A 25,609-nucleotide genomic window follows, 5' to 3' on the forward strand; every position below is an offset into this window, starting at 1 on the left:
GTGGAAGCTTGGTTGTCGAACGTAATCCGTTTTGGAAGATGGTTTGACTTCCGAAATGTTCAACAACCGAGGCACAAAGGGCTGTTGGAAATTTCCACTGAGAAAATTGAAAAACATGCAGCAGAAGCCATTCAGCTTCTGAGGCACGTTTGAAAATGGAAGCATTTACTTCTGGGTTTTCAGCATACAGTTTCCGAAGCATTTGGCTTCCGAGATGCTCGAAAACAGAGGTTCCACTCTGCTGCTATGTGTTGTTCACTCATCTCAGCAATTGTCACCAGCCTGCTGCTGTAAAGGGTTTAATGGTGTGCCTCGTTAAGCTCTAATTATCACTCGGTGAGATTTCTGCACCTGATTGCTATTCAGCTCCCACCTTACCATTTTTCTTCTTTATATACCTACCAATTAAGATTTTATTTTATGCATCCAATGAGGAGGGCCCAAGTTTATGAAAGGTTACGCCATAATAAATTTGCTAGTCATTAAGGTGCCTCATGGAAGCACTTGGATCATTTTTTGGACTGGCAGCAAACAGGGAGCAAATAGCCCAGTTCACCAATGTGATCGGCTATGCCTGCCAGGGGAAGAATCCCAGGCTCCAGATGGGATTTCTGTCTCCATTTCAGCTAGTGATCTAAATGTGGCTGTCTTTACTCTGGAATGCTTTTAGGCATGTGATCTATTCTTGGCTTCACCTTCTGCAGATTGTCCACAGGTGAGAATGTGTTAAATGGATATTGATGTCTGGCAAGGCAAAAATGCAGGCAAGTCCTTAATCTTGAAGGGAAGAGGTGGTAGGAAAGCTCCAGGCAAATGGTGGTGAGGACTATTAATGGACAATCACTTGTCCCTGGGGATCTTGTAGCACCAGAACAGGACATCCAGGGAAGCTGAATGTTGAAAAATTTGGGACAGACTGCACCCCCAAAGTAGTACTTCTTCACGCAGCACATTGTTAAAACTATGGAACTTGCTCCCACAGGAGGTAGTGATGGCCACCAACTTGGAGGCTTTGAAAGAGGATTAGACAAATTCAGAGTTTATCAATGATAGCTACTAGCCATGATGGCTATGTTCTGCCTCCACAGAATGCTGGAAACCACAGGAAGGGAGGGTGCTCTTGTGCTCCTGTTCTGCTCTGGTTTCTCATGGGCATCTGGTTGGCCACTGTGAGAACAGGATGCTGCACTAGATGGGCCACTGGCCTGATCCAGCAAGATCTTCTGATGTTCATATCTGCCTGTTTCAGTTGCTCTCGGTTTCTCTTTTCCCCCAGACTTAAGTTGAGGACTTGGTTGGAGAATGGCATCGCAAAATTGAATTCCCAAGGAGGGTGGCATTTTGGTTCACACGGCACTTTGGAAAGTTCAGATGACATAGCTTTGCCTTTAAACGCCAACTGAATCAGAGTTCTCCCCTGTCCTTACCTGTTCCTACCATCAACTACCTCTTTGAAATCTGCACCAGAGAGAGGGAGAGAAAAAGAGAAGGCATACTGGAGACACCAGCTAGGGCAATTACCATTGCAGATCACACCTGCAGCTCCAAACTGGGCAGCACACACATTGCTATTGTTGTAGAGCCAGCTGCAGCTGGCGAGCGAGTTTTCTGTTCCGGAGCAGTCATAGTACATCTTGCCCATCAGCGTGTGGTTGAAAGGCACTCTCGGGACTGAGGCCTTCTCACTGCAGTTCAATGAGTGACAGAGCACATCAGCCTCATCCTGGTACCAGTTGCCATCACACACAGTGTTCCAGGTGCCCCGGTAATAAACCTCCACTCGGCCGGCACAAGCATCTAGTCCTTCTGACAGCCGCCACTCCTGGTGCTCTGCGGAGGTGATGGGAGTGAGGGAGAGAAATAGAATCAGCAAAGATAAAACAGCCGGGGAAATGCCACTCTTATGCTGTAATACGCTGCTACATTATCAGCACCAGTGATTTCCTTTTCTTGTAGGCCAGAGCTATATCTGTTACATGGAAGGCATTTTCATGTGTGGTGCTAAGAACTATAGTAGAACAGTTTCCTGTATTTGAGGATTGAGATTGCCACGCTGATCAGAACATGTCTTCAAGTTTAAAATGTCTCTCTTCTGTTTGCCAAATCATAACATTCAGAAACAATGGACCAGACGGAGGCTAAGGACATGGTAGGATGCCCATTTGGTTTCAAGGCTGTCATCTTCCATTTTCTGTCCCATAGTAATAAATAACATTTTCCCTCCTTCGTCTTCTTATGATATTTTTAAAAATGATCTCCCATCCAAAGCAGGGGGTGGGGAGCTTTTTGACGTTTCAATTCAGCAATGAAGACGTCAAATGCTACCATGTGTCTCAAAGTCACTTTGGGTGTCATGTGTGAAAACAGCAGGGATGTGCTTAGCATAACTTTATGCTAATGTGCTTTCTGGGAAACATTCCGAGAGAAGATTCCATGGGAGGTGTGGAGGTCAGCACAGGAGATCTCCCCATTCCTGCTAAGTGCTGACACCCTGGTCTGCAGGCCAGGCATTAGGAGGAACAGGACTACATGTTTTTCAAGGGAGGTACATTCAGTACACATAGTTCTCAAAACACTTGCACTACTTGCTTGGGCCTGGGACTTCATCAGAGACGTAAAGTTTGCTTCACGGTTTATTATTGAAAAAGATAAAGGTGGTCCTCCTGATGTCTCCAGCTGCCCCAGAGAAAAATGCAGGACTGGAGGGACCTTTGGCCTGATCCAGGAGGGCTCCGCTTCATATATTTCTACTGATCTCTATTAAAAACAAAAAACACAACCTGCGGGGAGCAGCAATTTCTCTTGAGATGGTACTAAGCTACAACTGATAAATATGTGTCTGTCTTTGAGGAATAGATTTCTGCTTGATCTTTCCTTTTAGCTCTGCACAAGAGATGCACTTCTGTCACACAGCTGTCAGAAAATATATGCAAGGGACATGAAATTTAAAGTAGGGATATCCTAGTGTCCACATGCAGTCAACATTAGGCCAGCAGCATCATTTTATCTGGTACTGTACTGGGAATTCCTTTCTGTATTAGTTCTTGGCTGCTCCACCAGGCTCAGAATACAGGCAAAAAGGGAAAAGGATTGAAAATGCCCTGGCTGCTTCTTCTGACAAGTTTGAATGAGCGGAAAGACTTCTGCTTCCCCTTGCCCTCCATTACCAGTCTTGGAATAGAGGGAAGGAAAGCAAGGATGTCAAGCAACTTCTACCCTGTCTCCTCCTCCACCAATACTTCCACATTTGGTGGAGTCTCCTAGTATTAGCATGGCAATGTGAGTCATTAAGGCCTGATCATGGGATAATGAGAGTTTGTCTCCTCCAGGATCAGGAAATGGACAGTTCTTTGGGTCATCTGTATGAGTAGACACATGTATGCATGCACATGTGCACACACACACAGAGGAAAATATATTTGCTGACCTGAACATATTACACTGGCATCTTCCTTGTGCCCACAGTCATGGTTCCTCTCGAATGGACAGTCCCACAGAAAAGACTCATTCCCCAAGCACAGCACTTCATCCAAATAGATGGGGCCTGTCCCCTTCTGGAAATGAGAGGCAATAGGAGCCTGGAGAGCCCAGCCGCAATGCAGTTGCCGGCACACAACTCCAGCATCAGCCAGGTCCCAGTTGTCATCACATATGGTGCCCCAGGTACCGTTGTATTCAACCTCCACCCTGCCAGAACAGTCGCTTCTTCCATCCACCAAACGTAGCTTCCGTGTTTCTGCAGGAAAGATGCAGAGAAGAGTTGGACCAGAAGTCACACAGTGGGAGAACAAAGAAATAGAAGGATGGATGGGGATGGATGGATGGATGGATGGATAGATATCTAAATTTACAGATCTAAATTTAATATAGTACAACTTGCTAAAACAGCATGGCAAAGAAAGCCCATACATTCCAAAGCTCCGAACATCCTTATGTTACTTGGGAAATTCAGATCTGGCATGGATAAATGCATGGATGAAGCTGATGTGTTGAGTTGGTTCATGCATGCCTGTCCATCACTTGATGACTCACATGTAGGAATGGTCCTCACAGATATATCCATGGTTTTATCTTACTAAACATTTACACGAGTGCAACAACTTTTGGCTGCAGAATGTAAGTTCCCCACCCTCTCCTCTCCCCATGCAGCCCCACCCAAATCTGCTTGGGTTTCCCCCCAACTCGGGGGTGCATGGGGAAAGGAGAGGGTGGGGAACTTACATTGTGCAGCTAAAAGATGTTGCACTAGCATTACTGTTTAGTTGGATACCTCCCACAGATAGAACTTTCATATCCCCTCATTTCCCCTCACTTTGCAATGGGGGCTTCCTTCCCGCAAATGAATCAGTTTGTCATATTCAGGTGCCAATTATTCAGGCCCAGTTCACACACGCGGCAGAATGAGATGGGTGAGTCAGGTGGTTGCATGGACTGCAGCTCAGTCTGCATGTATTAAAAAAAGAAGAAAAACTACCGTAACAACACCAAAACAAATGCTTACTGACAGAAAACTAGTGCAAAGTTCTTGACTTAGAACCATTCTCCTCAGTTTGCTACGTGCAGGAAGTTAAAAGCAAAAGTGTGGAAAAGCCATTGAAAGTGGTATCCCCACCTGCAATCTGAGGGTTCTACCAACTCGTTCTGTTGCATAGGTAGATGCGGCCACATTGCTAAGTAATCAAGGTCTGGTGTGCACATGCAGCAGAATAAGGTAGCAGAATTCTGGAGGGGCAAGGGGGATTGTACCAGCTCAGACAGTAGGTAGAAGGATGGCATTTTTGTTTGCTTTTCCATGTATCAAATTTCCTGCAATTAAAACAACAACAACTAGCTCATCACGGAGAAAGGTCTCAGCCCTACCCTCTGCTGTGCCACTTTCCTGACTGCAGAGTGTTCAGGTTTGGGATTTTTTTTATATACATATTGAAAAATATGGTTCTCCCACCTGCGGTATAAAATGATACAGCTCACTCTACCACCTCAGGACGCTTCCAGCTCATTGCCACATCATTCTGCTCTACATGTACAGCAGGTCCAAGTTATGAGAAATCAAGTGATAGAAATGCATGTGGGAATGTTACCAACCCTGTGATGTTTCCAATTCTGTAGCTAATGAGATAACCGGAATCCAAGAGTTGGGGAAATAGAGACTGGTCCACCCACTTTTTTTTCTATCTGAGAGGCATTCTCAGTATAGCATGGCGAAAAAGAACGCCGTAGCTCAGCGGAAAAGCATCTGCTTTGCACTCAGAACTTCCCTTGGTTCAATCTCTGGCATCTCCAGGTAGGACTGGGAATTATCCCCCTGCCTGAAACTCTGGAGAGCGGCTGCCAGTCAGTGTAGACAGCACTGAACTAGATGGACCAGTGGCCTTACTGTGTATAAGACGGCCTCCTCTGCTCCTATGTTCCTAAGGCATCTCGGCCTGAGGCTGTCTGGAGGGGAGCCTATTTGTTTCCTTCAGAGCTCTGCACACAGATACATCTTTCCTCCCTCAGTCATGATTCATGAAACCAGCATGGGAGAAAAGTATGTGTGGGTTGAACACTCATAAAAAATACTATTGGCCTGGACTCTGTACTGTATTCAGAGATTTACAGTATTTCCAGGATTAAAACACACACACACACACACAACCGAAAAGCTCACAACTGTCAGTGGAGCCTCAGTATGGTACAGGCTCATTGAAGACAGTGACAATATTGACCCTGCCAAAAGAGCCAATCCTAGCTTATGTTGCTACAGAAATTGTCTGAGATTCAGCCAATGAGTTCAGGATAGGGGGTCCATATGCCTTTTTTTTTTTACAGTCCTCCATTTGAAGGCCTGACAGAAGAGAGTTCCCAACTTGGTGACCTTCAGATATTTTGGACTACAGGGATGGTCCATGGTCAAGGGTGAAGGGAGTTGCAGTCATACAACATCTGAAGGGCACCAGGTAGGAGAAAGACAGTCCTTTGTTTGGCTACATGAAGTGCTGTCTGATTTAAAAGAACCATAAGAAGGGAAAGTGGGGGTGCGGGAGGCTTAAGGTGGCCCCTCAGCAGTTAAAGCCCCTGGACACCAGAAACGCATCTCACCTGGTCACAATCTTCCCCACAATGGTGAGATGTACTTTATTTCTCTTTAGATTATACCAGTTGTGTCTACATTTGCACCCCTACAGATGAATTAACATATGCAAATATTAGGCAGATTTGCATCCTCTCTTTTTTTAGTGATGAATAAGTGACTCCCCTAGTCCAGGAAGTGGGTGCTAAAGAAAAAAAGCACATCAACCTCAACTCTGCTCTATCCGTGGGATGGGTGCAACACAATTTGCCACCCACACAACTTCCTGCCCCTTTGATGAAAATGTCACTGAGGTGAGTGCACACGGAGCTCAGGTAACCTCAAAAACCAGTGATGAGGTAAGCTCTGCTCCCTGGGAGGAATCCCAGCAGGTGGGGGGTGGCTTGGGCCATTTTTGCACAGCTTGGAGACTATTGTAAGTTGACTGCCCCACCCCGCCTCTGCCCTGTATGCAAGCAGGCTAATGGGAACTGAATGTAAGACCATCCAGACTCCAAAACAAAAGATGCACAATTATGTCTTAGGATGGTGTCTACTCTGAACCGTATGTGTTCCATCATCTCCCAGATCCAAGAAGTGGGGTGAAAGATGTGCTTATCAGAATCTGTACATCCTCATGTCCTTATCTTTGTGAAGAAGCCAATCCACTCTGAATATCATTCCTGCAGTTCTTGATAGATTAGCCCTTCAGGATATCATGCTTGCTCTTCATATGTAAGTTAAGGCGTCTGACATTTGTGAGCAGAGCTAACATGCCGCTATGAGATGTAGTGTGTCTGGTTAATAAGGCTGTGCTTTTTGTGAACCTGATACCACTGGCAGATGCAAGGATGTATGTACAGAAACCCTCTTCCTAATACTATGCCCATCAAACGATAAATCAAATTGTTTACTTCCTAATTACCTGGCCCTTCTCTAAGCAATCCATTGCTTATTCTTCTTCCTCGATGTACCTGTTCTTGCCAACTTGGCAATTAGACTACCCATTGCTCTGCCCATCAGTATCTGATTCAGTCGCATCAAATGCTAGATAAGACTTGGAGTAAAAGAAAGATTCAAAAGCACTTGCTTTGGATCAGGGCAGTGTTTTGTAACCAGCAAGGAATAGACCTGGCTAACTTATAGCCTAGGGAATAGAGAAGCTGGAAAGTGGAGAGGCATAGCTCTCTCAAGAGGGGTCTCTCAATGCAAACTGTCAAAAGGTGAGTTACCTTTCTGGTTATCCCCCATCGAAGCAATCACAATTAAGAGAGTTAATATGGATAGACAATGGGCGACCTACAGGGAATTGCTGGACTTTGCAGGGGGCAAACCCAGACTAAAACCTATGGAGAACTTAAGAAGCCATGTTATAGATTGGTTACAATACCACCAGATATATGATAGGTTTAAAGTAGACAAAAAAAGGCGGAGGGGTTGGACCAAAGCTCACAATTTGAAAAAGAACTGTTACAAAATAAGGATAAACATAGGGACTAAGCTCAGCTGGTTAGAGCATGGTGCTGATAATGCCAAGGTTGAAGGTTTGATCCCCGTATGGGACGGCTGCATATTCCTGCATTGCAGGGGGTTGGACTAGATGATCCTCAGGGTCCCTTCCAACTCTACCATTCTATGATCTGTCTAAAATGTATATCTTCTTATTAGAATGGGAAACAAAATACGAGCTAGTTAAAGCTTCCATGACACACTGGGCAATAGATATAGGACACAATATAGACCTAAACCTCTGGGGAAAACTTTGGAAAAGTGACCTGAAATTTACTGCGCGTTATTTGCTGAAAGAAAATTATTTGAAAATGATTCATAAATGGTATTTAAAACCAAGTAGGTTGGCAAAGGTGTATAGAGCAGAATTAGAAACATACTGGAAATGTAAAGAAATGGGAGGAACATTTTTTCTTTTGTGGTGGACATGCAGATAGGTGAAAGAATATTGGGAAATGATATATAATGAGCTGAAAAAATGTTTAAATTTACCTTCCCCCCCAAAAAAAAACCCAGAATCCTTTTCATTGGGAATAACCTATACAGAAATTCCTAAGTGCCAGAAAAGTTTGTTTATGTATGCAACAACAGTGGCCTGTGTTTTGTTGGCCCAAAAATGGAAAGTGAGTGAGGTGCCTTTTAAAGAGGATTGTCAACTTAAGATGTTAGAATATGCAAAACTTGCAGGTTTAACCCACAGAATAAGAGAGCAAGAAGAGTGTATATTTAAAGAAGAGTAGAAAATGTTTATTGAATTAATGGAAAATGATTGTATACAGCTGAAAACACTGGCAGCATTAAAATAAATTCAACAGAGTAAATAATATTTGATTGATGTAAAAGGGGAAAATTGACTTGAACAGTTACAGTAAAATATGCGGGAAACTATGATATGTAATATGAACCATGGAAGGCGAAGAAGGGAAATCATTGGATATTTCAAAGTTTGTAAAATGTTTAATTTGTTATGTAGAAAAACGAAAATTCAATAAAAAAATATCTTAAAAAACTATCAAAAGGTGAGTTGAAGGAGGAGGTGATTGACAGTTGATCCTGATGTGTTCACCATGTCATCACCCACACCCAATTGGATCTGTCCAGCACCTGACGCTCAGCTGGTACTGAATAAATATACAGTATTAGTAGTAAAAATGGCCTTACGAACCAGCCACGCGGAAACACACCACAGGTAGAAAAGGGCTTAGCTTACCCTTTCATATTCTTACCTGGCTCTGCAGTTGGGCTGCTTTCAGTGCTGTTTCCAATGGCAGGAGACCTGGTTGGCTTTGCCTGGACTGAAACAAAAACAGACAAGATTTGGAAGTGAATAATAACAGGTGTCTGATTCCAAGACTCCAGCGCAAAAAGTGCACATCATCAGGGTGGGGTGGAGGGAAGAACCAGGGAGCAATGCCCTAGGTGATATGAAGTGTCTCTGCTGAATATAATTAAGTGCTAGTTAGAATTCGTATGATTGGTAAATACTTCTCGAGGGATCAAACTGTGCAGCTGGAATATTTTTGGAGGCTCTTTTCTAGCTGGAGAGCTAGTTTTAGGGCAAGCTATCCATTTCAATGTCACTCAGTTCCTCAATTTTCAATTCTTAAGTTCAGTTCACCACACTTCCACATCAGTATGTAAATTATCCCCACCCCCTCTCCAGGCCTCATGAAAATTTATCAGCACTTTTGTCTTCATTTCTGCTAACATAGACACTTCTGTGTGTAATTTTGCCTAATATACATGTTGTTGCAAGCACATACCCCCTAACATAAGGCATTTTTGTATATTATTTTCACTGATATATGCATTTTGCCTTATATAGGCAGTTTCGTACACCTTTTTCAGTTGAAGAACCGCATCACAAATTTTGAGAAGTGTGAACTTCAAAGGATGGCTGCGTTTCAGTTTGAACCAACTTTTTGCCCTATTTCTATTCCCTCACCTAATACTGATTAAATTTACAGTCGTTGTAAAAATGGCCTTATGAAACAGCCCTGGAAAACCTACCAAAGATATAAAAGGGTTTAGCTGTTCAGTATGTAATACAGTGGTACCTCGGTTTACAAACTTAATCCATTCTGGAAGTCCGTTCTTAAACCGAAACCGTTCTTAAACTGAGGTGCGCTTTCCTTAATGAGTCCTCCCTTTCACCGTTCGGCTTCTGTTCTTAGACCGAGGTAAAGTTCACAAACTGGGACACTACTTCTGCTTTTGCGGAGTTCGTAAACCGAATAGTTCATAAACAGGACTGTTCTTAAACCGAGGTACCACTGTATCTCTTTTCATAAATATCAAAATTTTAGTTATCTTCTTGCATTCAACAAGCATATAAAACCCATAGGGATAAAATACAATGCTACCAAAATGCAGTTCCTTGTGGAAACTGCACATAAACTGTTGGTTCCAAAAATCAATCTTAAAAGTAGAGATTGCAGCAGGAGGGATGACTCTTAGATACGTATATTATTAACACAGAGTTAAAATACAGTCTCAGTGGAATCTGATTTTTGATACATTTTTCTTTTCATTTTTTTCTAGAAATTTATTTTTTAAAGTATGTTAAGTGATCATATTTGCATTAATAAATGAAGTTTTCAATTTAAATGAAACTGCCTTATAAATACAAACTTATTCTTCACTATTCAAATCCTTGATATTTATTTCAGCGGATTTGAAGCCAGCATCCTGTTCTTTTATTTTGTCTGTTGCTGAAAATCAGAAAATATTTTGTAAAACAATATTTACAGTTTACACCAGCCCTGAATTACATGAAATGTGAAATAACAACATTAAGCAAATCGGCATTGCGAAACTCAAGTGCAAACAGCATATCAAGACCATCGGTGAAATTATCATATCTGTATCAAATGCAGCTTTTAGAGCCAGTCTTCAATTTCATGCACTACCACCACAAAATTGAGTTTCACAATTTGGGGAATAATTAAAATGTTATAGAACATCTATTAATATTTACAACTCAGTTACCCAAGATGCCTTTTCCTTTTGTGACATTTCGGCCATTGTCAACAAGAATGCCACAAAAATGGCACCACATCTGTTTAAACCTCTGATTTGATGAATGATTTTTATATTCTTCATGAAATGTAGATGGATGGTATCATAGGCTGCTTCTCGGCAGGCAATTCTCAACACTATGCGTTCATTGCTCTGTCTACATGCAGAATTGCAGCAGTGTTTCTATACTTGCAAAGTTTTGTGTTTTGTGCGTGTTGAACTTCATACGATGTCCTTCCACATGTCTGCAAGGTTCTTTCCCACAACTGCTGAGGAAACAAGGACTGATCATAAAAAGATTACTATGTTGTCTGGACACCCTGTAAAAACTGAATTAATGACGCATGACAATTCCAAAACAAATACCTTGTCTCGAAGCAACTATAGTCAGTTTTCTGTTGTCCAAGCAGATGCCCTTGGAATGCAGGGTGAGATATATTGGCTGGCAATGTCTGTGTGTCACATGTGTGCAGAGAGGGGTCTGGATGTAAGATTTATCCATTTATTTAAAAATTAAATGTACGTGTGTGTACACACAAACAAACAAACAAACATGTACGCTCAGCTGAATTGTACCCTTTTCTCCTCCAGCCACAGGACTATGTCACATCCACTAATGTGGATGGAACATTAGATGATGTTCACATGCAAAACTATGACACTCCTAGCATATAGGCAAGTCTGTTGCAATTCCACACAGAGCTTACAATGGAAGAGTAATGAATGAATAGTGTTAGGAACTACCCATCTGGAAGGAACCTACATCATGTGGACCACCCCACCATTGCTGTAAAATATGAGTGAACAAGGTACAGTGGTACCTCTGGTTAAGAACTTAATTTGTTTTGGAGGTCCGTTCTTAACCTGAAACTGTTCTTAACCTGAGGAACCACTTTAGCTAATGGGGCCTGCTGCTGCTGCTGCTGTTGCGCCGCCACACAATTTCTGTTCTCATCCTGAAGCAAAGTTCTTAACCCGAGGTACTATTTCTGGGTTAGCAGAGTCTGTAACCTGAAGTGTCTGTAACCCGAGGTACCACTATATAGCAAATCCACAATGAACACCTCATCTGGAAGCAGTAATAGACAGCATCGCTTTTCTGTATAAACCAGCGACAAGGGTGATTTGGGGGGTTGGGCTATGTATTAAGTTAACCTAAGTCAGGAGTTTAACACTCCTCTTTTCAAGACGTTCTGGGGCAAATGCCCTTCTCTTCCCAGTCAAAGTGCAGAGAACCCAAAAGGTGCAGCAGATCAATGAGAATTGACTTATTTTCTTTGGCGTTTGGGTCCACCAGAATTAGAATGGCTAAGTTGTGCTCAAGGAAGTAGCAAACAGAAGTTTGTGTGTGACAGTATAGACTACCCACAAAAACGGCATCATATACTTGGCAAACCCACTCCCAAAATGTACAAATCAGCTCTAATACACAAGCGGTACCTGCAGATATATAACAGGTAATTTTTTACTTATCAGATTTTCTGCAGGGAGGTGAAATCCTGATCATTTTTGTTAAATAAAAAGAAGTTTGGTTAGCACTTCGATAATGACATTGTATGGATGCTGAAAAAACTTGTGGACATGAGTACTAACATTTTCGCAACCAACTCCCATCTGAAAACACCCCAGTTTTCAATTACAAACCCACAGATGAAACTGCAAGGAGAAATGCAGGCTAAACAACAAGATTCTCCTTGTGTCAATGTCTTTTACTTTAAACTTATACTATTGAAGCATGCTAAGAGCCAGCCGTAGACCAAATTTCACAAGGACAGGTCATTTGATTCTAAGCTTATGGCAAGTTTTACCCCCTATTTGGGTGAATAACAAATCCAACTATTCAGGTGCCACCACTCTTGCATAGTAATCAAACCACTCTAGGTCACAATGGGAATTAATTTTCTATGTGGTTAACTGTTGAACTCATAGCCCCCCCCCCAATGACCTGAAGAGTGTTTAAAATGACTGACATGAACTGAGTGACATTCTTATAGAATATTAATATATGTATGGATCGGCTGATGGTGGATTTTGCTTCAATGCTGCATAGACAGAATAAGACACAATATTTTTTCAGAACACAGGTCAGTTTTATGAATTTATAATGTACCATAACCTGTTTGAATCCGTAGCTCCTGTTGCAAACAAGGAGCTCAATCCACCAACCACTGCTGATTACACAGATCTTTGTGTGAATCATCCCACACGTCTTTCTGTCCATGCAAACTCCACTAAGATGAACTGAAACTGTACAGTAGCAATGCCAATCGCCTAGATTCAAGGAGGCCAATCCACATAATAGAATATGCTTCTACACACAAGTATCAGCTCCATCCCTGTGGTCCAAAATACCACTGTAGGAAGGAACTGCATCCCGTATCCCAGACTGCAGGACAAGTGCTTCTGCTCCATATGCATCCTAAGCACTTTCGGGTCAAATGTCTCTGATCACATAAGGACCGCTGATATGACTGACATGGTTGCTCCTCTAGTAGTGTCTGGGCAGTTCATCACTGACGCCATGCTATGCCCAACAGGAAGCAATCAGAGGCACAAGTTGCAAGGAGGAGGCAATGTCTATTTAAAATTGCAGGGGGCTTTGATGACCAAGACTTGCTTCTGAGGAGGGAAATGGGCAAATACGGTATGTCAATTTCAGTTTCTCATTTTTCTAATCTAAGGCTCACTTCTCCACATTTCTACAGGAGTTTGTGATTTTTTTAATTAAAAAGTCTCTATGAAAATTCATCAGCATTTGAGTATAGTTTATTGTGAAATGCGATCTCGACTGTCCTTTCTGATATGTTGTTATTATTAGTCCATGAAATGTGGGATACAGCTCATAGAATTGTAGCCTTGGAAAGCATCCCAAAGATCATGTGGTCCAACCCCTACAATGCAGGAATATGCAGCTGCCCCATACAGGGATTGAACTTGCAACCTTGGCATTATCAGCACCATGCCCTAACCGATGGAGCTAGGTCGATCAATATTTTTATACAATGCTTTCTGGGGTAGAAAATGAGGTGCCGATACTCAAACATTCAGAAAAGCGCCATGGACGCCAGAACAAAATAGCTGTCATGGTCAGCAAAAAAAGGAGATAGTGATACTCCATACTGCCATAGAAATCCCTGTTTTTAAATATATCTGCTGTAAGAAGCAGTGAATTGGACTTGTTTTTCTCGTGATATTGATTTTTAAAATTGTTTCTTTATTATTTTTTCAGTGCTGTTTTTCTAGAGAAAGCGGTGCCAGAACTCACCATGAACGCCTCCCCCGTTCTCTTAGAATAGCAATGGCACCCACCTGAGAGGTGCCATGACTGAGTTCCGGCAAGTTCTGGCTGAGAAAAAGCCCTGATTTTTTTCACTGCAAAATAAAATCCAATAATATTTTTTTAAAAATGATAGAAAGTCAGATACAAAGTCAAAGGAGAAATAAAGCCCACCCTAATGTTTGTTCTGGCTCTCTGCTCAGCAGGTGTAGTAGCAGAGGATGTTGATTTCCTGGGAGATCACTTAATTGGGCATGTTCAGTATCAAGAACGTTTTGCAAAATCATCATTAAAAATGAGTCGGAAAGCACAAATGGTGAAAAAATCAGCGGGACTGATCTGCTGCAGACATATACCACTGAAGAGATGCTGTACCCCTTTTGTCACATCACCAACTATCGCTATTCCCCTGTCAATTGATTCAAAGCAAGTAGATTGGATAATTGAACTTCAGATAATGAGAGATGTTCTATATATGCACCTTTGCTAGATATGTGCTGTCAAACACTGAAGGAAACAACAGGATAGGAAGGAAGGAAACCTTCTATTATTCTCTCCTTATTTTACTTCTTCTTTTAAAAATAATACTAATCCCGCTCTTCTAAAATGATTCATAGCAGCTTGCAACTAAAGGTAAAGGTAAAGGTACCCCTGCCCGTACGGGCCAGTCTTGACAGACTCTGGGGTTGTGCGCCCATCTCACTCAAGAGGCCAGGGGCCAGCGCTGTCCGGAGACACTTCCGGGTCACGTGGCCAGTGTGACATCGCTGCTCTGGCAAGCCAGAGCCGCACACGGAAACGCCGTTTACCTTCCCGCTGGTAAGCGGTCCCTATTTATCTACTTGCACCCGGAGGTGCTTTCGAACTGCTAGGTTGGCAGGCGCTGGGACCGAGCAGCGGGAGCGCACCCCGTCGCAGGGATTCGAACCGCCGACCTTCCGATTGGCAAGTCCTAGGCGCTGAGGCTTTAACCCACAGCGCCACCTGCGTCCCACAGCTTGCAACTAACTCACTACAAACAAGGAAACAATCAAAATCACACAACAAAACTAAAACTGCACATTTGCAGAAACAGAAAGATGCAAATCAGTATACTGTAATCAAAGCAGCAAAAAAACACAAGAAAGTAGGAAGAAATTGGTAAGTGTACACACCATACAGCTAAAGCACATTGCTACATTGTACCACTCACAGTGCTACAATTCCCAGCACGCTTATCAAATTATAGTTCCCAGGACACTTCGGAGGAAGTTACGTGCTTTAAATGTTTGGTTGTGTACAGAGACAAAGGCAGGATTCACTGACCACAAAGCCTCCTTCAAGCACTAAGTTTTAACCTGGAGTCTGAAACCTTTCTTGCCTGGGCCTGGGAGTGTCATGGGGAGGGAGTGTCAGAAGGCTGGCGTCACTACTCAAAAGTCCCTGCTCCTAGTGGAGGCCCACTGAACTTGATGGGAGCACATGGTGCGCCACCTCAGACGTTGAACCAATTGCACAAATGTGTTACTCTCTAATTTATGTAGTAAGGAAACATTAATGAAATGTAGCACGCACACAAAATGCAATCTGTGGAATTAATGCAAAATTGTCAGCTTTGTACAAATGTTGTATGATCGTTATATTAAAGATCAGCTCCCAGTTGAATTCATGTACTGTTTGTAGGCTTTCCAGAGGCATTTGGATAGCCTTATTGAAAGCAGGTGAAATTTGCTAATCCAACAAGTCTCTTATGCAGTTTTCGTCCCAGATTATTATAGACCAAGCTCTCAGTGAAATACTGACTCAAAAATACTTTCAGAATTAACTTGGTATCTCTTGACTGATCACTTCCTTGCACCACTGGGGGGTAATGGTTTGAATGTCTGCCTAGGAGGCTAAGGTTCAAATTCCCACTCAGCCGTGGAGTTTGCTGGGTGGCTTTGAGCCTGTCACTGTCTCTCAGCCTTCCTACCACAGCGCTGTTGTGAGGACAAAATGAGGAGAGGGAGAGCCATGTATGCCTCCTTGAGCTCCTTGCAGCAAAGGTGCAATGGAAACACAACAAATAAATAATAAATCATATCAAAGTGGACCAAAATAGTTTTCTGAGGGAGGAATTTCCTTCTGACAATCAATTTTGGGAGGGGGCGACCTGCGGCCTTCAGGATTTTTCCACTTCCATTTCTTATGTTAGAATCGTAGAGTTGGAAGGGACCATGAGGGTAATCTAGCCCAACCCCCTGTAATGCAGAAATCCTTTGCCCAACATGGGGCTCAAACTCATGACCCTGAGTTTAAGTGTCTCTTGCTCTACCGACTGAGCTATCCCAGGTTATTGCTGGGCACCTATTCCCATTGACCAATAACTTCTGGAGAGCACCACACTGACGGCCTGGGCAGCAGAAGAATAATTAAATACTGGAGTAAAATCAAGAATAGCTAAAAAAGATCAACATTTATTTTATTTGAGATGCATATAAAGCATTTGAATAGATCATAAAACGGTAATTCTGTCTGTATTTATTTGGACATTGAGTCTTAATGTTTGTGTCTAATATGGCTTTCTCTTGAGCAAGTGCGCTTATGATTGCAGCCTAAGGTAAATTATCAGAAAGGGACTATACTAGGATCTGGTGTGCAGCCCAATCCTGTAAATTCTTACTGAGAACCTTCCCTCCCACTTTTTCCAAGGTATGTTCACATAAGACTGCCACTTTACAAATAGAGAAGATAGTGTTCTACTTTACAGAGGACACTAATCTATTTCAAGGTAACCACTATTTAAAGGGCTGTTGAGTCCAAGTCTGTTTTAATGATTATCAGCCATAAGAAAGGAGAGCAGGGGGCAGGGGGCAGTTAGCACCTGGGCAACAGACTGAGCAGGCACTCACAGGTTACTTGAATATAGCCTTCCCCACAATGGTGAGATGTATTGTCCATCTATTTAAATTACTATAATTCTTTCTACATTTGCATTGATGCACATAAATTAGCATATGCAAATTCTACACACATCTATGCCCTCTTACTTGGCAATGCATGTGCTTATTTGATTGGCAATTTTCACTGGTGCTCACTGGGCTAGAATTATTCAAATTGTTTTCGGTGACAAAGCAGTAAGCAAAATGTCCGAGGATGTTCCATTAACCTTCATGCTCCCATTAAAGTCCATGTCTATCACAATTAGACAGGAGCAGGGGATATAATAAAATGTAATCTCTTTATACGCTGATAATGCGGCTATTCCATCTCTGATCCGGTTGTATCTCTTCACAAAACCCTACAGATTATCCCTAGTTACAGCCTTCATCACCCAGGGCATAAAATCAATGAGCAGAAATAGAGATTATTGGGCATTAACTATATCTACTCACCATACATATCCATGTAAGGAAAACTGCAATTTTTATTCATTCCTTGGAAATTTATTCTCATAAAATACTTAGGACTAAAAATATATGCAGACTTGTTAGTGAACGATATAAGCTGAGTAAATAAAACAATAAAAAAGCTCACAAACCAAAAGAAAAACCACAGGTGGTTAGGGAGGATCACTATAATTAAAATAAATGTTGCCTCAAAATTAAGTTCTCAATGAATACTATACCAATATTTATCTGACAGAATTTTTTGGAATTATTTGTCTAAAATAATTTATACTGGTGGGGCAGAAAAATCTCAGTGAAAGAAAGAAAATGATTAACTAGGAGATTTTATATATATATATATATATATATATATATATATATATATATATATATGGTGTCTGTGTGTGCGTGTGTGTGTGTGTGTGTGTGTGTGTGTATGTAAGTAAGTAATTACAACTCTGAATATTTTCATTAATATATTGTCAAAATGAGAGCAGAAGACTGGACAGCTATTCCATTGCAAGCTCCACCAGGAATGCTGAATAAGATTAGCCTCCATTACAGATAAACCAATTCTTTGGCTAGCAGTGTGAACTCAAGACAAACAGAATCATTTTAAGCTCCATAATCCCCTCATTTGCATCCATGCTTTATAGTACAAACTTTAATTGGCATGAATAGCATAAGAATAGAATGTTACTGGGAGCATCAAAGCCTTTTTACAATGTAATCCAATACATTTCTGCTCAGAAGTAAGAACCCACTGACTTCAATGGACCATACTCCCGGGTAAGTGTGAAGAGGCTTGCTGCCTGAAATTTGTGATTTCCCTCCCTCTGCTTGTTTTAAAACAAAAACTCTAACCAATGAATCAAAGCCCCCCTCTCTTCTATTTTTCCCACCACAACACTTTTTGCATGAAATAGATAAAAGAAAAGCTTTATTAGGAAGCACACATATTGGGGAGTTATTTAATTCAGAATATTAAAATAATTTTATATTATAAAAATGCTTTTCCTAACACAATTTGGAGTTGGATGTTGCAAGGGAAATCTACTCTTATCATTATAAGAATAGTCACTCGTTTTATGTTTGTTCCAGTTTGAAAGACATAATCTTTCAAGCTTTCATATATAGGAACTAGCTTCTGTAATCGTGGGTGCCATTCAACTCTCCAGATAGTGATCCAAAAATCAGAACAATATTTGGATGCACAACCTAGCCCCCTAATGGGTAGTTAAGAACAAACTAGATCAGGGGTAGGCAACCTAATTGCCTTCTCAATCTGGCCTGCGGATGGTCCGGGAATCAGCCTGATTTTACATGAGTAGAATGTGTCCTTTTATTTAGTGGTTAAACACTACCCATGCCATTTTTCTGATTTAAACCCCACCCCCCATTGACTATTAACTGCAGGGGGGAAATATAAGTACCGGTACCTCTAGGTCTAAGAGCAGCTATGTGTGTGGTTTAGATTTAGGAAAAATAGCCCTGCCAGGGCATTTAAGGTAACTAAATAAATGAATAAATAAATCAGGAGATCGGACATGGATTTAATCTGTTTTGGCCCTCAGAAACTTCAAAACTGGCACATTTGGTCAGACATCATAATGGACAGCAAGGAATTAGCTACTTCCAGGTAAGATGAACTTCTTTTCATTTTCATCTAGGACAGCATAACAATGTGGTTGCTCTTTCTCAATGAAATATCAGCATCTATTAACTGAATATTTTAAATAATACATACAATGAGTTTAAAAATAAAATGAATTAAATAAAAGATAGCCATCACTCAAGAAAAAAGTCCTAGCAAATGGAGAAAGTGCTTCAAGAAACCATGAAAACACAACATCAGCCCCAGTGGGTCAGACGCTGGACCATCAAGTCTGAAAGATCCAGTCTTCTACAATGTTTGGGCTTTTTGTTATGGCCTGAGCAACAGCTGACACTGAAAGGAAAAGGCTTTCATCATCCTTGGTCACTTATCCACCAATTTCTCTTCTTATTAACCATCTATTTTAGTAATGGGTGTCATCTAAACTTCCTTTGCTGCAAAAATAACCTGCAGGCAGACAAGGCAGGGAGGAAAAAATAACACTTTCTGTTTTGGTGTGTCTTGTTCTTGAACATCCTAGGCCAAAATGAAGGCCTCTTTCTTCTGTTTTCCGAAGAACCATCCTTGGGTGATACAGGAGCGGGATGCTGCTGGAGGGTAACAAAATGTTAAGATGGATCAAATCCCATCAGCAAAATATCAGCTTGGGAGGGTGTTCCCCCTTTGGGGTTAGTAGATTAGATCTTTAGCTGTTATAATAAAACAAGTAGTCAGTTCTGAAACAGTCAAATCAAGGACAATCAGGATGTCTACTCAAGGAGCTTTTGGTCTGATTAAGAATGATGACACTTGAAGCCTTCTCTCGTTGCCAAGATCAGTGGAAAGGTCAGACACCAAAGGTCTGATGGATCCAAAGTCTAAGGTCAGGAATCCAAACACAAAGATACTTGAAAAATGAGAGTTAACCATATTAAATTGAAGAACTCAAAGCACCTGGCAATAAAAACAGCCTCTGATATCTTGTGACCATGCACAGTGGCCGACAGACAACCTTCCAGGCAGCTGCTTCAGTTTTTCCAGCAGTGAGTACTGCATGCAATTGTTTGCACCAAAAGGAGGGCTTGGCTCCAGAAATCAGGTCACTGTGTCTGCCCGTCCACTGCACACTCGGGTATTATTCTGTATAAGCCACTTAAGTCCAAGTGACAGGGCACCATCCCTGCTTTCCTACAGCCTAAGAGAACTCATTGTTACAACTGGGTTATTTTAGGCTAAACATTTTTGTCTTTCTCCCCACCCCCTCTCCTGGAAGGCTGTACCCTGCGGGGTTTATGCCATTTTAGTCTCACTCTCTTTCATTCTAACCTGACTGTCTCTCTGCTGTAGCCTATCAGCTTTCTTTCAACATAAAAGCAGCATCTTTTCAGAACAGGAAGTAAATGGCCTCAGCATAGTATGGATTCTCCCCAGCCCTGAAGCGCTTCAATGTTTATCATCATCTAGCATCACATGGTCTGAATTAATTACCCCAGTTCCCATTTCTGAAGACTTATCCCACTGAATAAAGCCAGACTGCTTCCACCATGATAGGAACATAATCATGTTCTTTTAGGTTAAATCGTACCGATTTACCTGCCTCGTATTTTCAAAAGCGAAATCGCAACCACAAAGTAAGATCTGATCCCATATGGCCTTACACGCACAGAAGCTGCCAGCCACGCCGCTCCTATCAAGATAAACTTACAGCATTTGGAACCTATTACACCTCATCTGCAAATCCCTTTTCACTGATGTGCTACAGATCAGCCAGAGGGCAAGATTCCTGGCACACCAGGAGGAGGGAAATACTATTATCTTGTTCACCCTGACTGAAACTTGTTCCTAGCAAAGGTTTACTGCCATCCCAAAAGCATTGGCTGCACGTCCTTAGAAAAGCCCGATTTCCATAATCCACCAAAGAATGAATCATATGGCCAGAGGTCAGGCCCCTGGCAGATCTAAACTGGCAGAGCTTGACTGCTGCTTACTTAGCTGTACAAAAACAAACCAGTAAATGTGAGACAGGAACCTTGAAACAAACAAAGCATCAGGGATGGCAATTGTCTGCCGTTTCAAAATGCTCCAGATCTATTTGAATCTCTCGGCTCCTGGACTACACAGGCAAGCAGGATAAAATGTACTGTGCCAGTTCAGATGGCGGGGAAGGGATGGCTTTTTTCTATTGCTCTGCCATGTAAAAAAAACTATTGAAAGTCGAAAAGAAACTCCTCCGAGAGAATATTTCAAGCCTAGCCTTGGCCCTGCTTTGCTAGCTTTCTACTTGTGGTGAGTTTTTGGACATATTACATATCCTCCGACATTCTCCGATGAAAATAGGGACATTATATTCTAATAATAATAATAATAATAATAATAATAATCCCCTGTCCATCTGACTGGGTTGCCCCAGCCACTCTGGGCAGCTTCCAACATATATGAAAATGTAATAAAACATTAAACATTTTTTAAAAAACTTCCCTATACTGGGCTGCCTTCAGATATCTTCTAAAGGTTTTATAATTACTTATCTCCTTGGCTCCATACCCTCCAACATTTCTCTGATGAGAATAGGGATGCCCTAAGGAAAAGCAGGACATTCCAGGATCATACGGCTTCTGCAAATCCAGGACTGCCCCTGGAACATAGGGATACTTGGAGGGTCTGACATTAACATGTATGATCCTCCACTTGTAGTGGAGTATCCCATTCTGCCATCTCAGGGTTCTGCCACCTCATTTAGCGGTATCAGGGCTGCCCTTACCATTAAGCAAAGTGAAATGACCACATCAGGTGCCAGGTGCCAGAAGGCAGGGGGTATGTTTTGGTGGTGTGCCACATAGCACACCCCATAAGGCAGCCTACCACCTTCAAGTACAGTGGAGGACATTGCCTCATCACCGGTGTTGAAACTACATTCAATGGCCTGTTCAGCTCACTTCTGTACATGGAATGTGGGAGGAGGGAGCCATCTTGTTATTTTGTTCAGGCAGCAAAATGCCTTAGGCTGGATGCAGGCCACACATGAAGTCCCTACCTGCGTAAGCTTTCCAGAGGCACAAGGTACATTTACATGTACTTAACATGAGCACTGACCTTTTCGTGTCTAATGTCATCACTCATCGATGGTGAGACCATAGGTAGAAGGCTGTGTGCAGTTTCTGGTCTTCGCCTCACCTCAAAAAGGATATTTTTAGAGACAAAAAAGGTTTCTTTAAAGGGCAACCAGAATAATCAATGAGTTGCAGAAGCTCCCCTTTGAGGGGAGATTACAACATTTGGAACTTTTTTAGTTTAGGACAAATGATAGAGGACTATAAGATTGGCTGTTGTTGTTGTTTAGTCGTTTAGTCGTGTCCGACTCTTCGTGACCCCGTGATGCTGAATTTTGAAAGGCTCAGGACAGAGAAAACAAGGTACTTTTTCAAAGAGTGCACTCCAGCTACTGAATTCACTCCGACAAGATGTAGTGATGGCCACCAACTAGATAGCTTTAAAAGAGGACTGGACAAATTTGGGGAATAGAAGGCTCCCAGTGGCTAATAGCTGTGATAACTATATTCTACCCCCACTGTCAGAGGCAGAATGCCTCTGAATATCAGCTGAAGGGGAGTGAAAGGTGGGATATCAAATCCAAACTCTTCTTCTTCTTCTTCTTCTGTTGGGAATCACAAGTGTAGAGTGTGCTGGCAAACTCAAGATGCTGCTTGTGGGCTTCCCATAGGCTGTGTTGAGAACAGGATGGTGAACTCGATGGGCCTTTGGCCTGATCCAGCAGAGCTTTTCATATGGTCTTTCATAGTACTCTAGTGGCACACACACCTAGGCCACTGATCACTCTTAGATATAATTACTATCTGATAATGCACATATATGTTAAGTGCATTTAAAAGTGACCAGGCCCATGTAGGAAGCTTATATAGGTAAGGGTGTCTCCTGTGACTTGCGTCAGGCCATGGCCTTACCTCGCATAAATGGACAAAACGATAAATGATTTGATGGCCTTCATCAAAGAAGAAACGACTAACCTTCTTGCCAGGAATAACTGCACAAGAATGTTAACAGAGATAGTAGAAAGCAGGTATTCCGCTACTAGTACGGTACACCAGGACCCAGTCCTACCATAAGGCAGAGAGAGGCAGCTGCCTCAGGTAGTAATTGTAGAGGAGGGGCGTATGGCTCCAGCCCTTACCATTCCCCTGAGTCTGCTAACCTGCTACCTTCAGGTGCTGTGTAGAAAACACTGTACTATCACCAGTGCTGAAGTAAGCTAAAACTGCCAGTCCAATTGGATTTTATATATAGGATGGGAGGGTGCCATCTTGTCTTTTGCCTCAGGCAGTAAAATATCTTGGGCAGGACCTGCTGTGCATTCTGCATATGTTGACCGTTTTATTCAGGGCCAAACTAGTCAGTATGGGAAACGTATGAGCACATTCTCTCCTCTGTTGTTGTTGTTGTTTTAAATAAATAAATAAACAGCAACCATAAAAAGTCGGGGAGAAGAATCAGACCCATGCAATAAAAATGTCCCCATGCATACAGCAGCTTTGGGTTAGTGATTTTCACCAGGATCATAGCATAAGACGAAGGTGTTACACCTTCTTCACCACGCTGAGAGGTCCCGATCCTGACCGCTTTCTCCCCCTCCAATTACTGCTTATTTTTAAAACATGAAGTATATTTGTACATTTAACTCAATTGTCTAGTTTGTGTGGGCATAAAGCAGGGGCACAGCAAAGTGAACTGAAAACACAAAAAGTAAATAAGCCTCAGCTAATTAGCCAGCGCTCCAAGAAACAAAAGACAATGGTCAGATAATTGGCTTGGCGGGTGTTTAAACAAATTTCAATGAAGCTGGAATTATTTACCCCTGTTGCAATTGAATCTGGCCCACCATTTCCCAAGGAACTTATTTTAGAACAATTCAGGATTCATCACCAACCCCCCACGCTACACACAAGCCTGCAACCAGGTTCAGTTATGGATTTTATTATAGTGTTAATTGAAATGCTCATTTAAAAGGAGATGGAGAATGGAGGCTCAAGCAAGGATTGTTGTCAAAAGACAGTGAGTAATAAAATTAAGCAAGTATATTAAATTAAAACATGAGTTTTGTATTGGTAGAAATAATTGTATTTACAATCCTGGAGATTAAAAAACCCATTTATGTACTGGAAAATTGATCTACTTTCTTACTGCATTGATCAACATGCCCTTGTAGTTTATGTTGCAGGAGGGATTTTTCATTTCCCTGCCCCTTCTCTTATGTGGCCCCAATCCAGAGAAATATTCCCAAAGACTTGTGCCCGATGTTGCACTTACCATTTCAAAGATGGATCTAGTCTGGACTGAAGAAGTTTCTGTATGGGTCAAACTAGACAGGACACTAGAAAATGCTTCATTTTTTGTAAACCGCTTTAATGTATTTTTAAACACTCAAACGGTACATACAATTTTACAAGATAAATAAATAAAATGTATCATAGTAGTTTAAAAATTGTAGTAATAGACATGGGGGGGGGGAATTTCATTCAAATTGCAATGTAAAGGAAGAATTTAATTCTTCCCTCCTCACCCGTGTTCCTGACAAAAACTGCCTTTCATGCTGCTATTTGCCTTAGAAAACACACTTTAATTGGTCCCAATTAGATTTCTGTTGAGATCATGGCTGCGGTGGGAAGAGCTAAATCTCCCCTCCCTGCACTCTAAGATTCCAATGAGAATCCACCCAGCCATTATTACAATTTAGAAATTCCCGGACCTGCTTCCAAGTTTGGCCGTCAGCCTTAATCAGCTCTCAGGTGAGACAGGTGTTAGGAGAAAGGTGTGCCTTGGACATGAAACAAGGTCAAATGCAGCGCTTCAGTCATGTATGGAAGCCTACTAGGGACAGTATAGGCATTTTTGGTTCTGCTGCTTGCCCGAACAACAGACACTGTCAAGTGTCTGGCAGGACAAAATACATGACTGTTACACTGCAGTTGACTTGATGGGTCATAAGTTATTCAGGCCTGCATTAAAAAAAAATCAGTCAAGACCAGATTTTCAGTCACTGTAAAATGGGAGACCTGCATTAGTTGGTGGCCGGGGGGCACAAAAAAAAAGTCTGAATCATAAGCACAATGAATAGAATTCCAACTAAATCTCCATAATTTTGGGTGCTCTCAGACTGCTGTTATTTTCAGGTGGGACTTACTCACATACCAACAACTTCAGGTTGTGCAATCAAAGTTGGTTTGGTACTTTTGCTCAACAAACTTCCTCCCTCCTCACGCCCCCGCAACTGGATTTTTCTGCAGTGAGGAAAATGGTGGGAAAATGCCACAGAATGTGGAGGATAACAATTGCTCGAGGCAATGTTGTATAAGCTCCCCACAAATAAACCAGAATGAATGCTTCATAAACAGCCAACAATGGTTGTAACTTCTGCACAAGCTTTGTGCAAACAAATCAAGACGTATGCTCAATAAACAGGTTGTCTAGAAAAGACCTATATAAGGACATCCATACAGGCATCATATAAAGTAGTACATATTGAACAAGACAGAAACGGTGTTGGTCCCTTTCTTGAAAAAGAGCTCTAAAGGCCAAGCAGAGGTGTGATCAAAATTTTTCTTCTATTCTGGATTAAAGAATCTGTAATAATGACTATGCCCTGGTTGGGTGTTCACAATAGCTAGTGCTGTTTCGAATCATTACTGTCTCCCCCCTGCCCCCCATACAGGCATCCATCAATAGAGTCTAAGGAGGCTAACAGTAAGCTAAAAAGAAACAATCAATACAACACAACATCAAAACCAAAAATCCAATAA

General features: G+C 41.9%; 1 protein-coding gene across 1 annotated transcript in view; it reads right to left on the reverse strand.

Annotated features, from left to right (window-relative positions):
* Positions 1-25,609, reverse strand: part of CD6 (CD6 molecule) — a 40,095-nt gene that overhangs the window by 12,181 nt on the left and 2,305 nt on the right. The window contains exons 2-4 of the mRNA XM_083754093.1: positions 8,788-8,856; positions 3,428-3,736; positions 1,522-1,830 (exon numbers count right to left, since the gene is read on the reverse strand). Coding sequence (XP_083610219.1) covers positions 1,522-1,830; positions 3,428-3,736; positions 8,788-8,856 — 687 coding nt within the window. The remainder of the gene's footprint in view (positions 1-1,521; positions 1,831-3,427; positions 3,737-8,787; positions 8,857-25,609) is intronic.

Source organism: Podarcis gaigeae (assembly GCF_964106915.1).
Source record: "Podarcis gaigeae genome assembly, chromosome: 1".
In the NCBI taxonomy this organism is placed as follows: domain Eukaryota; kingdom Metazoa; phylum Chordata; class Lepidosauria; order Squamata; family Lacertidae; genus Podarcis; species Podarcis gaigeae.